This window comes from Haliotis rubra, unplaced genomic scaffold, assembly GCF_003918875.1.
Source record: "Haliotis rubra isolate DU_JTF1 unplaced genomic scaffold, ASM391887v1 Scf499, whole genome shotgun sequence".
Lineage (NCBI taxonomy): Eukaryota > Metazoa > Mollusca > Gastropoda > Lepetellida > Haliotidae > Haliotis > Haliotis rubra.
Genome location: NW_025767189.1, coordinates 317,942 through 334,966, shown reverse-complemented (window position 1 = coordinate 334,966; position 17,025 = coordinate 317,942). Strand labels below are relative to the sequence as shown.

The following is a 17,025-nucleotide window of genomic DNA, read 5'->3' as shown; positions in this document are numbered from 1 at the left end:
GCCAATCAGCACTGAATAAAAGTCAAACAAGTTGAGACTGTAGTCTGTAATAAGCAAATTTTGAATTGGCAAAGAAAAAAAACATCCATATTTCCTGTTTCAAAGCTGGCATGATGTCTCTCTTTAGGAAACATTTGATCAAACACAAAATACTGGCTGGGTGAAAAATTAGTCCAAAATTATATAGTGCGAAAATTGTGAAAGGCTCATCATCAAATATGAAAAAACCAAACAAGAAACAATATACAAATGTGTGACAATGATGTTTTTTAATTACATAAAAGACACACTATGTACATATAATCTCTGAAAGAGCAATCCCACTCAACATGCTGTGTGTAGTGTCAATTACACAACAAATTCATTACAACCTGTATTGCCCTGCTGAGATGCTGCTTTTCATCGTCAGGCAATCACACCACGTGCTACAGTAGAGAAAAGTCATCAGTCAAACGTCTCATTAACAAATATCACAGTTGGAGAGGAGCCATGGGTACACTCATCCTGTCTGTACAATACAGGGAGCACAGTCATGGCAGCTTCATGTTTTAGATTTGGCTGACTTTGGTGATTTGCGGCTTGACCGATCTGAGTCATGCGATTTGTTCTGTCGACTTTTGCCAGCAGCTGTTGATGTGATTGGGGTGCGGAGCTTGTAGCGTGGTGGGGGGCCTGGGGAAACAATCACATAATTAGTGGCAGCTCGTTAACAAATCCATAAACGGCATTAAGAACATATTTCCATGATTTCCAAGAAATGATGGTTCACTGTTTGACATTTAATTCTAAGTGAGTGAGTGAGTGGCTAGGCGAGCAAGTGTGTCAATTTAGTAATGCTATGTACAGTGTTGCAGCTGCATCAGCACATCAATTATGGGAGAAAAACCCATGAAACCATTTTATATAGCTGTATTTTGTAAATATATTTTTTATGAATATTTTATTTTAATAATGCTTAAGATGTCTCTCATAACTCGCTGAGCGACTGGTCGTAGCATATTTTATTTATAATGTATATATATATGAAGTTATATATGTTTTATATGTACTACGAGTGAGACTTTAATAAACATGTCTGTCTGTCTGTCTGCCTAATAGGGATGGGTACAACCAAGGTAGACAGTCTGGACATTCACCCCTCAAATCAGCCGGCTTGTAAGTTCAACAAGTAAAACTGCATGGCATATTGTGATGCAAAGGAAACAAACATGGGCATCTTTCAATGTTTCCCCTACCATAATGCTGCATATGTATACATATAGGAATTTCTGTTTTGTGTGGAATGGCCTGCCACAAGGTACAATGTAACAGTTTTTCACTTGTGCAGAATTTCTGCAGAATTTCACCTACCTAGTGCCTGTGGTCGGGGCAAGCTTGTCTTCTCCAGCATCAAGTTCAGATCCTCCCCAAGTTCCTGTACAGTTGTTTTCAGACTTGTTGCTGTTGATGTTGTGTACGCCTGCATCACGTCACGGATCATCTCGCCAAGACTCTGCAAGAACACAGAATGATCACATGTGACAAACACCTGGTAAATCATGTAATTTCCTTTTGGCAAAGAATCTACACACCAAACACCTATCTCAACCTACCTGCACCGCACAAGTCACAGAAACCTAGTTAAAAATGATTTCATTACCCACCTGGATTTGAATTCCGTACTATATCGCATACACCTAGCACAGATTGAGCATTCTGTTAGTCCTTTTAAGGATATATTTTCTCAAAACACTTATTCAATGGTAAAAAATAAATCAAAAATAGAATGGAGTTTCTGAAACTGTTTGATAAATAAGTTTTGGGTCTTTTGGATGATAAAATAAAACCCCATAATTTTCACAAAAAATAATATAATCTTTTTTATTTGGCTCTTTGTTAAATGAGAACTGTAAATTAATTTAGTTTTCAGATTCACACTAGCTGGAGTTCTCTTGAAGCTGTGGATTGTATTTAAAGAAATATTTGGTCAAGTCACTGAGAATGTGTCTCTTGTTTGTGTCAATAAGGGAATTTATTTATGATATCCTTTTTCTGATGTGTGTTTGACGGTAATGAAAGAGCTTCAAACTAATTGAACAAATCAGTAATGTGTTTTTAAAGAATTACCTCTTTTGTGAGGGGAAGTTCTGCAGAAAAGATCTTCTCCTGAACAGCAAGTTGTTGACCTTCATCCTCCAACGTGAGTTTCTCCTTCACTTGAATCCTCTCGGAAATCTTGGTCATCTCAAGATCCTCAAGACCCTCAATTTTCTTCTCATACTGCCAGATGTGGTTGGGTTTACTGGTTGTCATTTCCTCAGATGGTATTGGGACGTTGACATCAAGTGACACATATGGCACATTGGTCTGTCTCTCTTGTGTGAACACGTAAGTAAACAGCTGGTAATGTGTCATAAATGTGGAGAAAACATAGTCTGTGTACTGTTTATAATTACGCTCACCAAGGACTTGTGCTAGATTCCCAGATAAATTCCTGTAACAGCGTATTGCATCAGACAAGGGCTTCCCTGAAAATGATTACGATATTCAGGTTATACAGTGAATCAATCTGTGATAAGTATAAAACAGTAACACCCAAGTCCACTGGCATCATTTTCATTCATTTTTGTGTAGTTATTATTCGATAGCTGACCTTAGTACAAAGAAAATATTTTACTGGAGTCAGATTTCAGAAATTTGATATTGTGCCTTTCCTGTATGACATAATATTCGCTTCCTTTATGATATGAGGTGAAGCAAATATCCTGGCACTTTACTCAGTGTATTTCAATGTGCTTGAACTAAAAACAATAGTACCCTGTTATGTCATGGCTGATTAACTATTGTCATATTAAAGAATCTTTAATTTCTTTTCAGTACTAAATCATGTTTGCATGTACACATTAAACTATGAACACACTTATAACAAACTGACAGACATAACAATGTTTTCATAAGGTCCCAATTGCTTTTTTAAAACATTTTAGTCAAAATAGACATAACAAACTAAAAGAAGTCTTCTCTTGAGTTTGTTATAACTGTAGTATACTGAAACCAAGATAATTAGGCCAGGACTATCTCATTTAATGTTGAACAACTTGTTTCAGTGAAAACTTGGTGCTGAATATGCTCATATCCTTATTTAGCTTTCGTGGCATGTGCCATTCTGTTCTATTGAATATATTTTACTTGAAATACAAGCTGGTTGCTTTACCCTGGCACTGCTGCAGGAAATCCAGTGCAAACTGCAGGATGACAGTTACTTGATGCCATGAAAACCCCTTTTCAGCAGCAAACATTACATTGTCATACAGGTAGTCTATGTATATGGCTGCCTTTAAGTCATTTTCTTCATTGTATTCCTTCAACTTTAAGATCTCGGCAAGTTCCTGACGTCCAGAGGATTTCTGAAATTAAAAAAGGTAGTTAACATTTGTTTGTATAAAACATTTAAAAGCCTACTACGGATAAAAAACACAGTGAATGTACTCATTAATTATTGCTCCACTGCAAGATGCTTGATAGTGCCGATGCATTTGGGACAAATGCAGTAGCTTGACATAAACTGAGTGCTGTTGTATCCAACCAGCCAAGAACTGTGAAGGGGTGTAAACATTGAAGGCATGACTGACTGACTGAGTTTGGTTTTACGCCGCTTTTAGCAATATTCCAGCAACAACACGGCGGGGGACACCAGAAATGGGCTTCACACATTGTGCCCGTGTGGGGATTCGAACCCGGATCTTCGGCGTGACGAGCCAACGCTTTAACCATTAGGCTACCCCACCGCCCCTTGAAGGCATGACCTCACATCACATATGATGAGCGGTTTATGAACATGTGCAAGTTTTTTGCATTCACGAGAAGATATATACACTGACACAAAGTATCATGCATTCGGAAGTTTCCTGCTTTTACATCCAACATTATCAATGGTAAAACAAGGGTCAAAACCTAGATAATTCAGTTTATTTGTTGTTACTTGTTAGATCTCACTCACGCAAATTATTTGACAAGAATGACACCGACACATGTGCGTAAACAAATAATGATATAAACAGAATATTAGAGATATTATGTAAATCATACGGTGCATTCTGAAAACAAAACATAAAGAGGTATACGAGTAATTTTATATACTTCTATTGAAGCGATTTTCTTGACTTCCTCTTCTTTGATGTCCGCCATCTTGTTGCTAGTAAACAAGCCTGTTCAATCTCGTTACTTCGTGATGATAAATAGTTTCGTCTTTTTCTCTTACGAACAGACGAACCACTCTCTCTTGATTAAATCAACGTAAGTTCGTCCACTCCTTACATTATGATTCCCTCATAAGCGAGTAGGGGTATAAATGTGCTCGCACCAAGCGCTTCGTTTACATCACGTGATTGGAAACCAGCTCGCGCGCCTCCCCGCCAGTCCTTCGTTAAGTGTACTGAATACCGGCTCTCCTATGCGGATTGCTGTGTTGTTTTAGAACGGTGGATTTGGATTACCAAGCATTGTAATGTGGTTATCATGCAAGGTAAGTATTGATTTATCAGTCACTGCGTTTGAATTCGTAAACCAGTATCTGTGACACAGTCGGTACTTATTACAAATACCGTTTGAACATGAGTGAGAACTGTCAAACAGAAGCTGAGCTTGAAGCTGTTATAGCCAGTCAGTGCATGCCGCGATGATGGCATCATATATGGCAATGTTTTCAAGAAATTGGAGGATCGTGTCTTTTTTGCTGTTTTGATTTAATGAAACAATTTACTTTTTTGGAATATTATTAGAAATGATTAGTTTAATTTCCTTTACATAAAACAGTCAGATTGACGTGAGATTAACAAATGACACCAGTATGAATTATGATATTAATACTTATTTGTGTTTTATATTGTGAAAAATAAGAGGTACTTCAGATCCTAGAGTTCTAGACTTATTATGTGATGGTTTGCGCATAAAATTGTATGTCTATCAGTTACTTTATTCTCAATACGATTTTGTACCTTATGTAGTAGGTGTAATTAGTCACTACTGTTTAATTAGTGGTGTTCCGATTAATTGAAATAATTAATAATCATTATTTAATTAATTAAACGACCAAGCAATCGATCACATTTTCTCATAATCGAACACAAACGATTTTGGAACTACTGTTTTAGTCTTTGAAACACTTGACTATGTAACATATCTTCGAAGTTGTCAGGGACTGAAAACCTGTTTAATTCTTTGAAAACTCACTTCACTAACTGAAATATATATCATGACTGAATGTTTCTCTAAGACTCCGGGAAGTTTATGTTCATGATATATTAGCAAGTTGCATCATGTTGTACATATTTACAATAACAACCTGAATAGGAAAATCAGAAAAATGACACTAACCGATTTTTTTCAATGATTGTTCGTTGGTAATGAAGCAATCATCAATTGTGAGATTCCAACCAATTGCCAACACTACTACTGCGACATTATTCTGGCCCTAATTTCTCCAAATGTGCTGTCCAAGGATCTCAGCATGTTTCACAGTTTAGTAAAGACAAATATGACAAATAATTGAGCACCTATCTTCTCCGAGTACAGGAGACATTTCTTCATAAATAATTGAATAATAGTTATAAAACAAACAAGGATCAGACACAATGTTTTGGTAATTTCTCTGATATCATTATTTGATTTGATAAGGGAATAGAACATAACATGACTGCATGAAGAAAGGGGGTTGATGAAAAGTCTTTCAACAATTTGCCTATGTCACAATGGAAGACATATAATATCTCCCAACTGCAATCACTCTATACATGCATTCACAAGACATTATTATAAGAGTTACATGAAATGTGTAAATTATAAGTAAGGTAAATCAGTTCTTTTTGCTTGTGTCCTAATTGAACATGTGATAGATGCAGTATTCCAGCAGGGCTTTCATTAAGCCCCTTGAGCTTAAAGGCTTGTTTCAGTAGTAGAATTCAATAAGGTATCTTCAGTACTGCACTACGCCTTATAGTAAAATAATCATGTGCTGAATTGATTCTGAGGACCGAAAAACAAGTAGAAATTCAATCCACTGAAATTAATGCCAGTTCTGAAAATCCAGTTGACATATATTGCCTTCCTTTAATGTCAGTTAGATTACTTTCCTTTGAGATTAGGTCTATTTATTTGCTTTATTTGCACATTCGTGTCAGCGTGACTACTGAATGTGTCATTGTAAAGGTTAAATTGCCCTTGCCTTGACATGTAAGTGCACATTAAAGCTAAGTTTGGAAAGTTCTCTTAATTGCCATTAATTTACATTACCACATTACCTCTAATAACCCGCCGGGTATAGACCTTTGCATTTTTCGCAAATGTATTCTCCCTTGGTCTGAAAATACATATATTAAGGAATGGTCCCTTAAATGATGGACAGAATGAAGACTTTGTACTCATCCCCGCTTTTAATAAAGCGCCGGGCCTCTAATAAGCGGCGGGTCTGGAGGTCCGTTGAAAAAATAAGCTTATTAGAGGAAATACGGTACATCCTTGTCAGTCCAAGAGGCAGTTGTAACACCTCTGTTGCTATGATACAGTGTCAGCAATTTAGATTGTATCCATCAAGAACAAAGAGGTTTCTCTAAGAAAATTACAACATGAAATTTCATAAATCAACATGGACATTTTAGAAAATGTTTGCACCAATAGAGCTTAATCAAGTTTTTCACCATTTTTGTGTAAATTAAGAGTGTGTAACTGTCAAGTATTGGAGCTCCTGGTCAGGCAGTCTGATTTTTCCAGATAGGCAGTTTTTAGCCATGTAGGATATGTAGTAGTTTTAAATGTTCTTAACCTAAGTAACAAATGTATCTTAAATCAATTGAAATAATTAATAGAGGATAGAATTGATGTTTGTATTTTACATAAGGTCAGGAGGGGGATGATCATTAAGTATGGTGGAATTAAGAACATCAAGGAATTCATGCAGATAAGTCTATTCTAAGGTAAAGCCTCATGCAAATTTTTATTATATGATAATTAAGAAAATTCAAATAGCTGTCCTTATGAGTCTGTATACTGGGAGTTTACCAAAACTGTTTGCATGTTCGAGTGAGGGCGTTTTGGCATTGATGACTGTGAAAATTAAAAGAGCTTCTCATGGAATTTTTATTGTGAATATTTAATGACTGAGAGATGAGTGTGTTATGGAGACTAGGCGATTGACTTCAGGTGGAAGATTTAGGTTACGCTTGTCATGTTGTAGCAGCTCAGTTATTATTTACAGCATTTTTTGTAATAACAGTAGTTCCATGTAGTGTGGATTTCACCATGTTCAAAGAGAACAAGCTCTGTCCTTTATAAACTGTGCACAATTGTTTCATTAAAAACAATCTCCTGACTTGTTTGTTCTGAAACAGAAATACATACCATGATATATACAGTAAGGGTAGGTATTGCAGAGACGTTTCATATTGCGATATATTGTTATGCGAAAGCATATATTGCGATATGTATTGCAATATATTGCAAGAAGTTTTTTTTAACAATAAACTACTTATAATCTAGTTCACGCTTTATTTATAAAGCAAAAACACAACAAAGTCACAATGCTTGATTAAGCTTTCTTAAAAACTTTCAATCATGACAAAATAAGAATAGGAAACAAGGAAAAGAATAATTTAACATCAACTCAGAGGTTACTAGTTTGAACTACTTTTTCCACTCTCAAAAAAAGCCCTGAGATTTTAGACAGCAACTTGACCTGGTCAGGACATATCACTCAGGGATCATTGGTCATTAATGAGTAAATATTTAAAACATTCTGATCCAAAACATTGCGAAACACTTGAACAAAAATTAAGAACACAACTTCAAACCGAACTTAACAAACCAGTAAAATGTAAAATCTTTGAAGGGGATGTAGAAGTGGAAGGCATAAGACAAGCAAGATTTATGTATGCCAACTTCGTTCACAATATAGAAGTTGACATCCATAAATCTTGCTTTTCTCAGTTAAATGTAATTTTCACCACTATCATTCCCACCACCATTACCACAGTTGCCACAATCATCAAGATTTCCGAGTGTTACGAAGTTTTCCGAATGCATGTCAAAATACCGGTTTTCGATCAGTGTATCGCAATACATAGCGTTTTTATGTCTCAACCGGTTAATACCGGTAAACCGGTTGTATTACGCAGCCCTAATATACAGTGCTAAAATATAACATGAAAGTCACTGATATTGTCAGTGTCAAAAGATTGACTTTAATTTGGTTCATATTTGCATGAATAATTTCTTTCATTTAACCTTTCTGCCTAGGTATAAATGTCAGGTTAAGTATATACCTCCTACGCATTTACTGATTCAGACTTTATCCTTGGGGAGATATTACAGTACAATCACAACGGATAACAGGTCATTACAACTTACAACTGTAACTTCTCACTAAAGATAGTTTGTATCTTTATATATAGCAACACGTACACACACAGACATGAGAAATGCGGTAAAAAATAGGGTTGGCACCAGAATTCAAGGGTCGGTTGGGTAATCGGAACCACAACGTTGTTTTTTTTAGGCCTAGGTAAATGGGTGTTTTTATCATATATTTCAGGGTGTTTTCACACAAGTGTATCGTTTGTGGCATTGATAATTTACTAGCAGTGTTAGAAATAGTCCCAGCATTGGAGGTCAGTGTGGCTTCAATGGTATCGAGCTGTAGTTATGCAAATGAAAGGGGTCTGTGTTTTATCTCAATGTCTCCATTTAATGGTTACCACCAGTTGTCAGGAATGACAATTATTTGTGGATTACCACTGGTGCTCTTGAAAATTAGAGTTTATTTCTAACCACAGAGTGTAAATATAATGGATTCCGGTCATACAGGTACAAAAATGACATTTGTAAAGAATCCATAGGTAAGACCAGATGTTATAATACTGGAGTCCATGTTTAGCATTTGAACATGTACAGTGTTTCTAAAGAACAGGTATAATTTTACAGATTATCCCTGTTTTTATGATTTCGTGATCGGTTTTGCAACTGGAATTATTTTGGTGGGTAGATGGGGTAACCTTGGATGGTTCTAGCAGAGTTTAAAATTCCCGCCAACCCGACCGTCTGGAACGGTCTGTTTTCATCTCAGACGGTCAAATTTCAAAAGTAGCCTGCCCGGTGGTCTGGTAGATATTTTTACCCCCAACAGTAAATATTTCATAACATCAGACAGGTTCTCAGATCGTCAGTTTGAGGTTAAAACTCTGACAGATGTTACTGTGTTTCAACAACATCTAGCTGTAGATGATGATGTCCAGGTTCCTGCGGGTGAAGAAATGACAATGACCATGCTGACTCAGACTATGAGAAAGAAAATGCAACATATTTCTAATTTCTAAACCAGGCCGTGTAGTTTAGCCTTAACGTTGCAATACATGCAGTAAAGTATTGAGAAACCTGATTTTTGGGGGGTTACTTTTTATTATAATAATAATATGTTGATAATACGTTAGGCATTTCTATAGCACCTTAATCCAGAAAACTGCTGAGAGGCACTTAGTCGTATGCTCTCTTGAACATGAAGGTTTTCAGTTCAGATCTGACACTTGTGATGTTGGTGTTGTCACGTAAGTAGGCTGGAAGTTTGTTCCACCACAAATTTTTAAAAGTTACCAGTCCGGCTGTCTGGCATGGAATTTTGGGAGTTTTAAACACTTGTTTTAGCATTCATGCCGATACTTAAGTTGCATGTATAATTCTCAACCTAGACACAATTCCTAGGGACCCCTGGCATATTCCTGGCATATTGCTAAAGTGGACTAAAGTACACTCTCTGACTGTTTATTATGCTGTTCTCCAATCTCAGCAATAATCCGGCTATATGACAACAATTGATATATAATCAAATCTGAGCCAGACAAACCAGTGATTGATATCATGAGCATTGTAACATTCCACCGGTGTATGATATATAGTCATTGGACATAAGTATTTGTCACTGTGCATAATTTCCATATACTTACATGTTAATTTGGTGCAGCTAGAAAACGTATCTTGAATTTATTTGTCGTTTGACCTTGTTCATATTTTGCACATGTGTCATGAATCATCTCAGCTGCAAAGACATAATTTCAGATTCTGATACCTATATTTTCCATTCAAGTATTTCAAGAATGGCTTAAATCGAGAGTTCCACACTTTGATTGATGTGTGTCATGGTTCAGCGCAACTTGGAAGCGGGCTGTCTGGTGAATACTCGGTGAAGGCTTTTAAGACAATTTTAACATGGAAGGATCAATGGGGAAACATTACAGAATCATGGGGTCAATATATATGTTGCTCATGTAACTACAATGCGGAAAATAGTTGAAGGATCATTACATGGAAATTATGTATCTGTGACCAAGGTGACAACCTACAAAATTTGACAACCAAATAACGAAAACTGAATTAATGAAAAATTATAACAGCTACACTAAAATAACATGCAAGTCTATGAGAATTTTGCCGACTGAAGAATACTTATATCCCATGACTGTATACAATCAACCAACTCACAGTGTCTGAGTGCCCAGTCCATGCATGAAACACTGAGTCAGATAAAATGACTAAAACCTTTTGGATGTTGAACACGAAGAGAACTACTACCAATATCTCCTAGCTGTCTGGACAAGCTTTATCACTGATAAGAGAATAGAGTTGTTGAACAACTGGGTTTCATTGTGCACCTGGGTCATATTAATAATTTGAGATTAACATGATTAAGTTATTAACAACATATTCTTGGCTTATTTCAGTGATAGTATCGGAATTCATTATTATTTTATTCCTTATACTGGCCATATTGTATGACACTGTTTGGAGAGAAGGGCTCAGGTCACTTAAAGTCTGATATAGGAAGAATGTATGAAAAGACTTTAATTTGGTTAAATTCGGTTAACTTATGAATGCATCATTGTCTTACAATGTTAATTAGAAAGTACTGACAACAAGTAATTCTCTGTTTGTTGTGTTAATAAAACACATATGAGGATGGGAGAAGGGTGATAGATGAACGGCAAGTGTGGTGATTTTAATTTAATATCAATTATTTGACATTATGACAAAGCCTGGGAAAAATTATGTTTTTTGCTTGAATTGGAAATGACCTTGAAATCTGGAATTTTGAATGAATGTGATTCAGTTTGAGCCTCATAGTCATCATGGTCATAGTCATAAAAATCACAAACTCTTTTCTTTCCCCAAACTTGTCATTGATGGGGAAAGAAATATCCCAAATGTCAGTTTTCATGTTTCTCTAATAGGTTCCACTGATTTTGTGCCGACTTCTTTTATTAGTCTTCAGCAGAATATGTTTTCATTGATTTTGACATGTTTTGGTAAAACTTAAAAGAAACTGACTGTCATAGTGTGATGATTATTCAGCAGCAGGAGACGTAATCAATGATCTGCATGTAAATTTCATAGGTGAGACATTCATCACTATTTCTAAATGTCATGGGGGCGGTGGGATAGCCTAGTGGTTAAAGCGTTGTCTCGTCACGCCTAAGACCCGGGTTCGAATCCTCACATTGGTACAATGAGTGAAGCCCATTTCTGGTGTCCCCCGCCGTGACATTGCTGGAATATTGCTAAAAGCGGCGTAAAACCAAACTCAGTCAGTCAGCCTAAATGTCATGTCAGTGTTGCTATTGTCAGCATTATAAATTCTGAAGGAATCTGTAAGATGCTCCTCAGAGTTTTTCTCTCACAGGAAGATCAGTGAGTTAAAACTGATCTACTATTCAACTGTTGCAAATTTCACAAAACACTTTGTGTGAAAAAAATCAATAAATTTCATTAACATGTTTCAATATGATTGCATCTTTCACATGCTGTCAATCTCCAAATTCTGGCAGTAATGTATATGGTAACTACACAGATTCTTCAGATATTTCATGCTGCCAAGGAATTAGTGTTTTTGATGATACTTATCAGACACAAGCAACACGGCCTAGAGAAGAGATGCTCTACTGTAGGGGAACTGCAGGTGTCTCATAGTGTTAGTACCCCATGACGACCGGGTTAGAATTGGTCTTCAGTAACCCATGATTGTTGTAAGAGGCCACTATAGTCTGTTTGGCTCAAAAGCGGGCCGATGAATTCCAATCTAACTCGAAAACTGATGAACATATAATACTCAATGAAACGCTGATCATATTAAAAACATCAGACCAACTCTGTGTGTTTTTTGCAGAATTTATGTCCTGAAAATATAAAAGTTGTTTAACAAACTCTCATTAAATTTTGACACAGTTCACTCTGTGTTACGAGGGAGGAGTGCAAAGAGAGGAACAGACAGGTTTATGCGGAGCATGTGCACAAGTGTCGACAACGCTATTGATTCATTTACCTGAGATGTCCCGTATCCATCCTTTCTCACACACCTGGCTGTCCCTTTCTCTGCACTCCTCCCTCGTAACAAATAGTGAACTGTATAAATAATTAATAATCGTAAACAACTTTTTTATTTTTAGGACATAAATTCTGCAAAATACTCACAGAGTTGGTCTGATGTTTTTAATATGATCAGCGTTTCATTGAGTATTATATGTTTATTAGTTTTCGAGTTAGATTGCAATTCGTCGGTCCGCTTTTGAGCCAAACGGACTTTAACGAGATCGGGTGGTCAGACTCGCTGACTTGGCTGACACATGTCATCGCATCCCAGTTGTGTGGACCGATACTCATGCAGTTGATCACTGGATTGTCTGGACCAGACTCGATTATTTACACAGACTGCCGCCATATAGCTGGAATATTGCTGAGTGTGCTGTTAAACACCAACCAACCAACCGATCTTAGTGTTAGCTGATAAGTGTTAGCCAATAATAAAACATTGGTGAACCCTATCAGAAGATATGGTGATATGATCAACCAATTCTCCCTGAAGTTTCAAGCTTTCAGTATTTTCAATCAGCGTGATCAGGGTTCAAATTCTTGAATAGTTACAGTCAAATATCATTTGTGGGCCGTTCTGTCAACACCCTGTCCTGATGTCCTCCCTGTTTGTAAGGGTGGGACAGTGGGCTTCATTGAATACCAGACAAAGGTGCAACACTTACTAGAGGTGCATTCCTGGAATCCTTCCAAGTACACCTTGGCACTGTTCCAAGGTTACCCTACAGCGTAAAGGAGTCAACACATACACTTATACTGAGTGGTGTTTGGACTTCAGAGGAGTTGGGTTTAGGAGTAGGACAGTGAGTTGCCTATAGCTCAGAATGAGAGGTTAAGAGCTTACAGAATGTTAGATCGTAGAGAATTTGCCTTTAAACTTTTTGTGATGGAGGCAAGATATATCCATGTATTTTCTAGCAGACTAACGTGTAAAAATGGCATAATGTTTCATGTACTTTGTTAGACAACCAGTCGTTTGGAGTGGGTGGAGAAGGAGTTGGAACTGAAAATAAATATTTTTGTCATATTTTTTAAAAATCTCTCCTTGTACATTTTTTTCATGTTCTTTCCCACATGTACCCAAATATGTTTGTAATTGTTATGATCTTCCCCTGGAGACATTTTGGTGACCTTGACGTAATCCCACTGATAACACCCCAACCCCCTCCCTCTGTAATCAATGACTAGTGTCTGTTAATTTCAAATTGAAACTTTATTGAGGTTAAAATGGATCTATGAAGTCCATAGTGAAGTGATGTTGAGTGAGTGGGTGAGTTTGGTTTTACGCCACTTTTAGCCATACTCCAGCAATATCACGGCAGGGGACACCAGAAATGGGCTTCACACATTGTACCCATGTAGGGAATCGAACCCAGGTCTTTGGTGTGACGAGCGAAGGCTTTAACCAATAGGCTACCTCACCGCCCTGATAGGGTTGATAACCCGACTGATGTAAATATAAACTATGTTGTTGAGCTAATTAGTATTTTACTAAATATCTTTTGGTAATCATTATTTGTGACATTTTGACAAAATTGTTCTCATAAGAAACATGAACCAAAAGAACATTTTTAATGCATGTAATTTGAGCCAACATATATTTGCCTTACAAGACAGACTTAGTAATGACTATTTTTAAACGTCTTCACTTTTGGAGATTACTGGTAGATTGTCTAAGTGGAATTACTTGCACACATCAAAGATGGCTGGCTTAGTCTACCACATTACATACCATATCAAGAGTTGAGATCTATAGCTTCAGTTGAACCTGAGAATATATATTGACTGAGGTATTTTTAGCAGTATTCAATGTAAGGTTTACGCCATGAAATGTGTGATGTATATATGTTACAGGCCCTTAGTCTCTCATGAATCTTACAAAGTATTTGTTTATATTAAGGAAATGTTTTAGTACTAGTGATGTGTATTAGCCTTGTGTGTGACTTCTGTATTGCAGTAAATTGCAGTAATAATTCATGTATTGCGATATGTACGGCAATACAGTTGAACCCCGTTTACTCAGACCCCGTATATCCGGAAACCCCGCCTTCTGGATGATTTTTAGGTGAAACGAAACTTGTCTTCAGTAATTGTACTCGTAATAGCCGGACCCCGCGCTTCCGGCCCACACGGAGAAGTTTTAACATGTTGACTGCCTCTCACGAGTATACTCGTAGTATCAATTCTAGTCGAGTTTGCCACTACGATTTATCTCGTAGCTGACATCAGTGGTATTTTAAAACAAGTTTCACATGTTGGCAAAATAGGCAAAAGAAACAATCGTCTCCTGGCGGTAACGAAGAACGCCAGGAGACGATTGCTTCTTGTGCCTGTTAAGATTAAGCTGAGTTGCAGAATTTGATGCAGCAGTTACCACGAAGTGACGGCTACGAAGTCCCAACTGCTGAACAGTACGTTGATTAAGATACTGGCGTGGAAACCGGCCATGAGCTAACTGATGAAGAAATCATCAACATAGTGCAGCCACCGACAGACGACCAGTCAGATGACGATGAACAACATGCAGTTGTCACGCCAACGGTCTGTTGACCTTCTATGAATGTAATGGCGACGAAGCTTCAGTGAATTTATTGATGGACTTGCACCTTAGTGAAGAGACTTGAAGAAATAAAACCAAGGAAGCAGACATCGATCACAGACTTTTTAAGGAAATAATGTGCTACATGTGATATGTGATATCGAGTCAAGTAAGATGTACAATGTAAAATGTATAACGTGAATCAACGTGCTGAAAGAAAGTTTATTGGTATCCATTTATGTGTTAAGATTATATGTTTTGACTACTGACTTATTAATGTACGTACATGAAAAAAATTTCAATATACATTGTACATTGGCAATAGGTTTTGCTTGTTTGATCCAGTTAACCGGACGCCTCGCTATCCTCACGATTTCCGAGTGTAACCAAAATGTCCGGATAAACGGGGTTCGACTGTATATTGCTTGCGTTTTTTCATTGGTAATTTGTGAGTAGACCTGCATAAACATCATAGGAATAATGAATATCACTTAACATTGTTTTTTTACTGAATGTGGACATTTGTTTTTATTCTATTTTCGAACTTTTCGTTAGTTTTCTCAATAAATCTTAAATGATGCCATATATAGGACTTCCCACGTACAATTTTCACAATGTTTTAGTCATTCACTGTTCTGGTTAAATTGTTGCTATGGTTACAATGTATGTATCCTAGCAGTGTATGGAATAAGGCCTGTCCGACCACCCGGGACGGGCTAGATTTCTGACAGACGGTTAAAATGTACAGCAAGCTGTCCCGATGGTCTGGTAAAATTTTTAGATGTCCCATACATCTGAGTAAATTCACCATATCTTGGTGTCTGGTCTGGTTAAATCCATTTTAAACCCAGCCCTGATGTCTGGCTGGGTTTTGGGCTTATATCATACACTGATACTAGTCATATAGTATTTACAGGAAGCTCGTTGTAAAAAGTCTTGGGGTTTTTTTCAGTCACAGGAATCAGTTGCGAATGTTCTTATAATAAATTGTTTCTGATACAAAGTAACATCATAAATGAATTTAAAGACAATTACCAAGTGGTCTACGTATATATATTTAGTAAAATAGGTTACACAATTAGTGAAAAACATTTTTTATATTTTCCTTCGTTTTTTTCGGTTTTTTTTCCCCAAACAATCTCTTAGTTTTTAAAGTTAGAGATGAGATACACATGAAACAAAACTTTCCAGTTGACATGTAACTGAAACAACGATAAACAATCTACTCTGAAAACAAGTAGTTGAAGTGTACTAGACTTTGGGGGATTAAGGTGGATCATTATAACAGATAGCAAATAGTTTCTGTTGGTGCATGTTGCTTAAATCGTGATCAGATAAGTTAAGGACATGTGCCAGAATGTTTTTATGTATACTTCACAATTTGAGCGTTTAAGTTTGATATAGCTGTAAACATGGTTAATGACTTTCTATGGTCTATGATTGTAGGTGTGCCAAATGCTTTTAGATAAAATTTCGAAATGTTCAACATTGCTTTAGATATTCATGTTCATATGCAACCTAGCAAATATTTCTTCTTGAATAAGATTTTTGACATTTTAAATAATATCAAAGATATTTGACATGTAATGTTTGAAAATGCAGAAAAAAATGAACTGAAACTGATTATGATGAGGCCTAAAAAAATTGTTATGGTTCCGATTACCCGACTGGCCCTTGAATTCTGGTGCCGACCCTATTTTTTTTTAAGCGGTATAAATAAAATAAGTGTTCAGATACCATTGTCTTTTCCCAGCACCGACAGACATCGGTCATTCTGATAGAGAAAGTCGACATGATGGCGACAAGCTTGATTAAATAAACAATTGCACATTGATAAATGTGTCATTTGTTTGTACTTTACTTCTTTAAAAAAAAATATTAAAAAATAAAAATATTCCTTCCTATCTACCCTAAATTTTAAAGAGCTGTAATTGGAAAGACAACTTTTTTTGATTTGGCTTAATCAAAGCTTGAATTAAACATACTTACTATACTGAATGCCCAAAACTTCTGTCATATCCTGATTTGCTATATATATATAAAGACAGGAACAATAAAGTATGCAGAAATATATATATATATATATATATATGTGAGGTATC

The 17,025-nt window shown here is 36.5% G+C and overlaps 2 protein-coding genes across 2 annotated transcripts in view; one reads left to right on the top strand and one right to left on the bottom strand.

The window, feature by feature from the left end:
* Positions 1 to 254: 254 nt before the first annotated feature.
* LOC124291632 (uncharacterized protein C8orf74 homolog) lies at positions 255 to 4,371 on the bottom strand. The gene is made up of 5 exons (XM_046728683.1): positions 4,120 to 4,371; positions 3,194 to 3,386; positions 2,107 to 2,507; positions 1,351 to 1,492; positions 255 to 672 (listed from the first exon to the last, which is right to left on the bottom strand). The coding sequence occupies exons 1-5, from the start codon at positions 4,165 to 4,167 to the stop codon at positions 542 to 544; spliced, it is 915 nt and encodes a 304-aa protein (XP_046584639.1). The 5' UTR covers positions 4,168 to 4,371; the 3' UTR covers positions 255 to 541.
* A 9-nt stretch (positions 4,372 to 4,380) lies between these two features.
* LOC124291640 (lipoxygenase homology domain-containing protein 1-like) overlaps positions 4,381 to 17,025 on the top strand; it is a 114,270-nt gene continuing 101,625 nt past the window's right edge. The window contains 1 exon segment of the mRNA XM_046728690.1: positions 4,381 to 4,504. The gene's annotated coding sequence lies outside the window, so the exon portion shown is untranslated.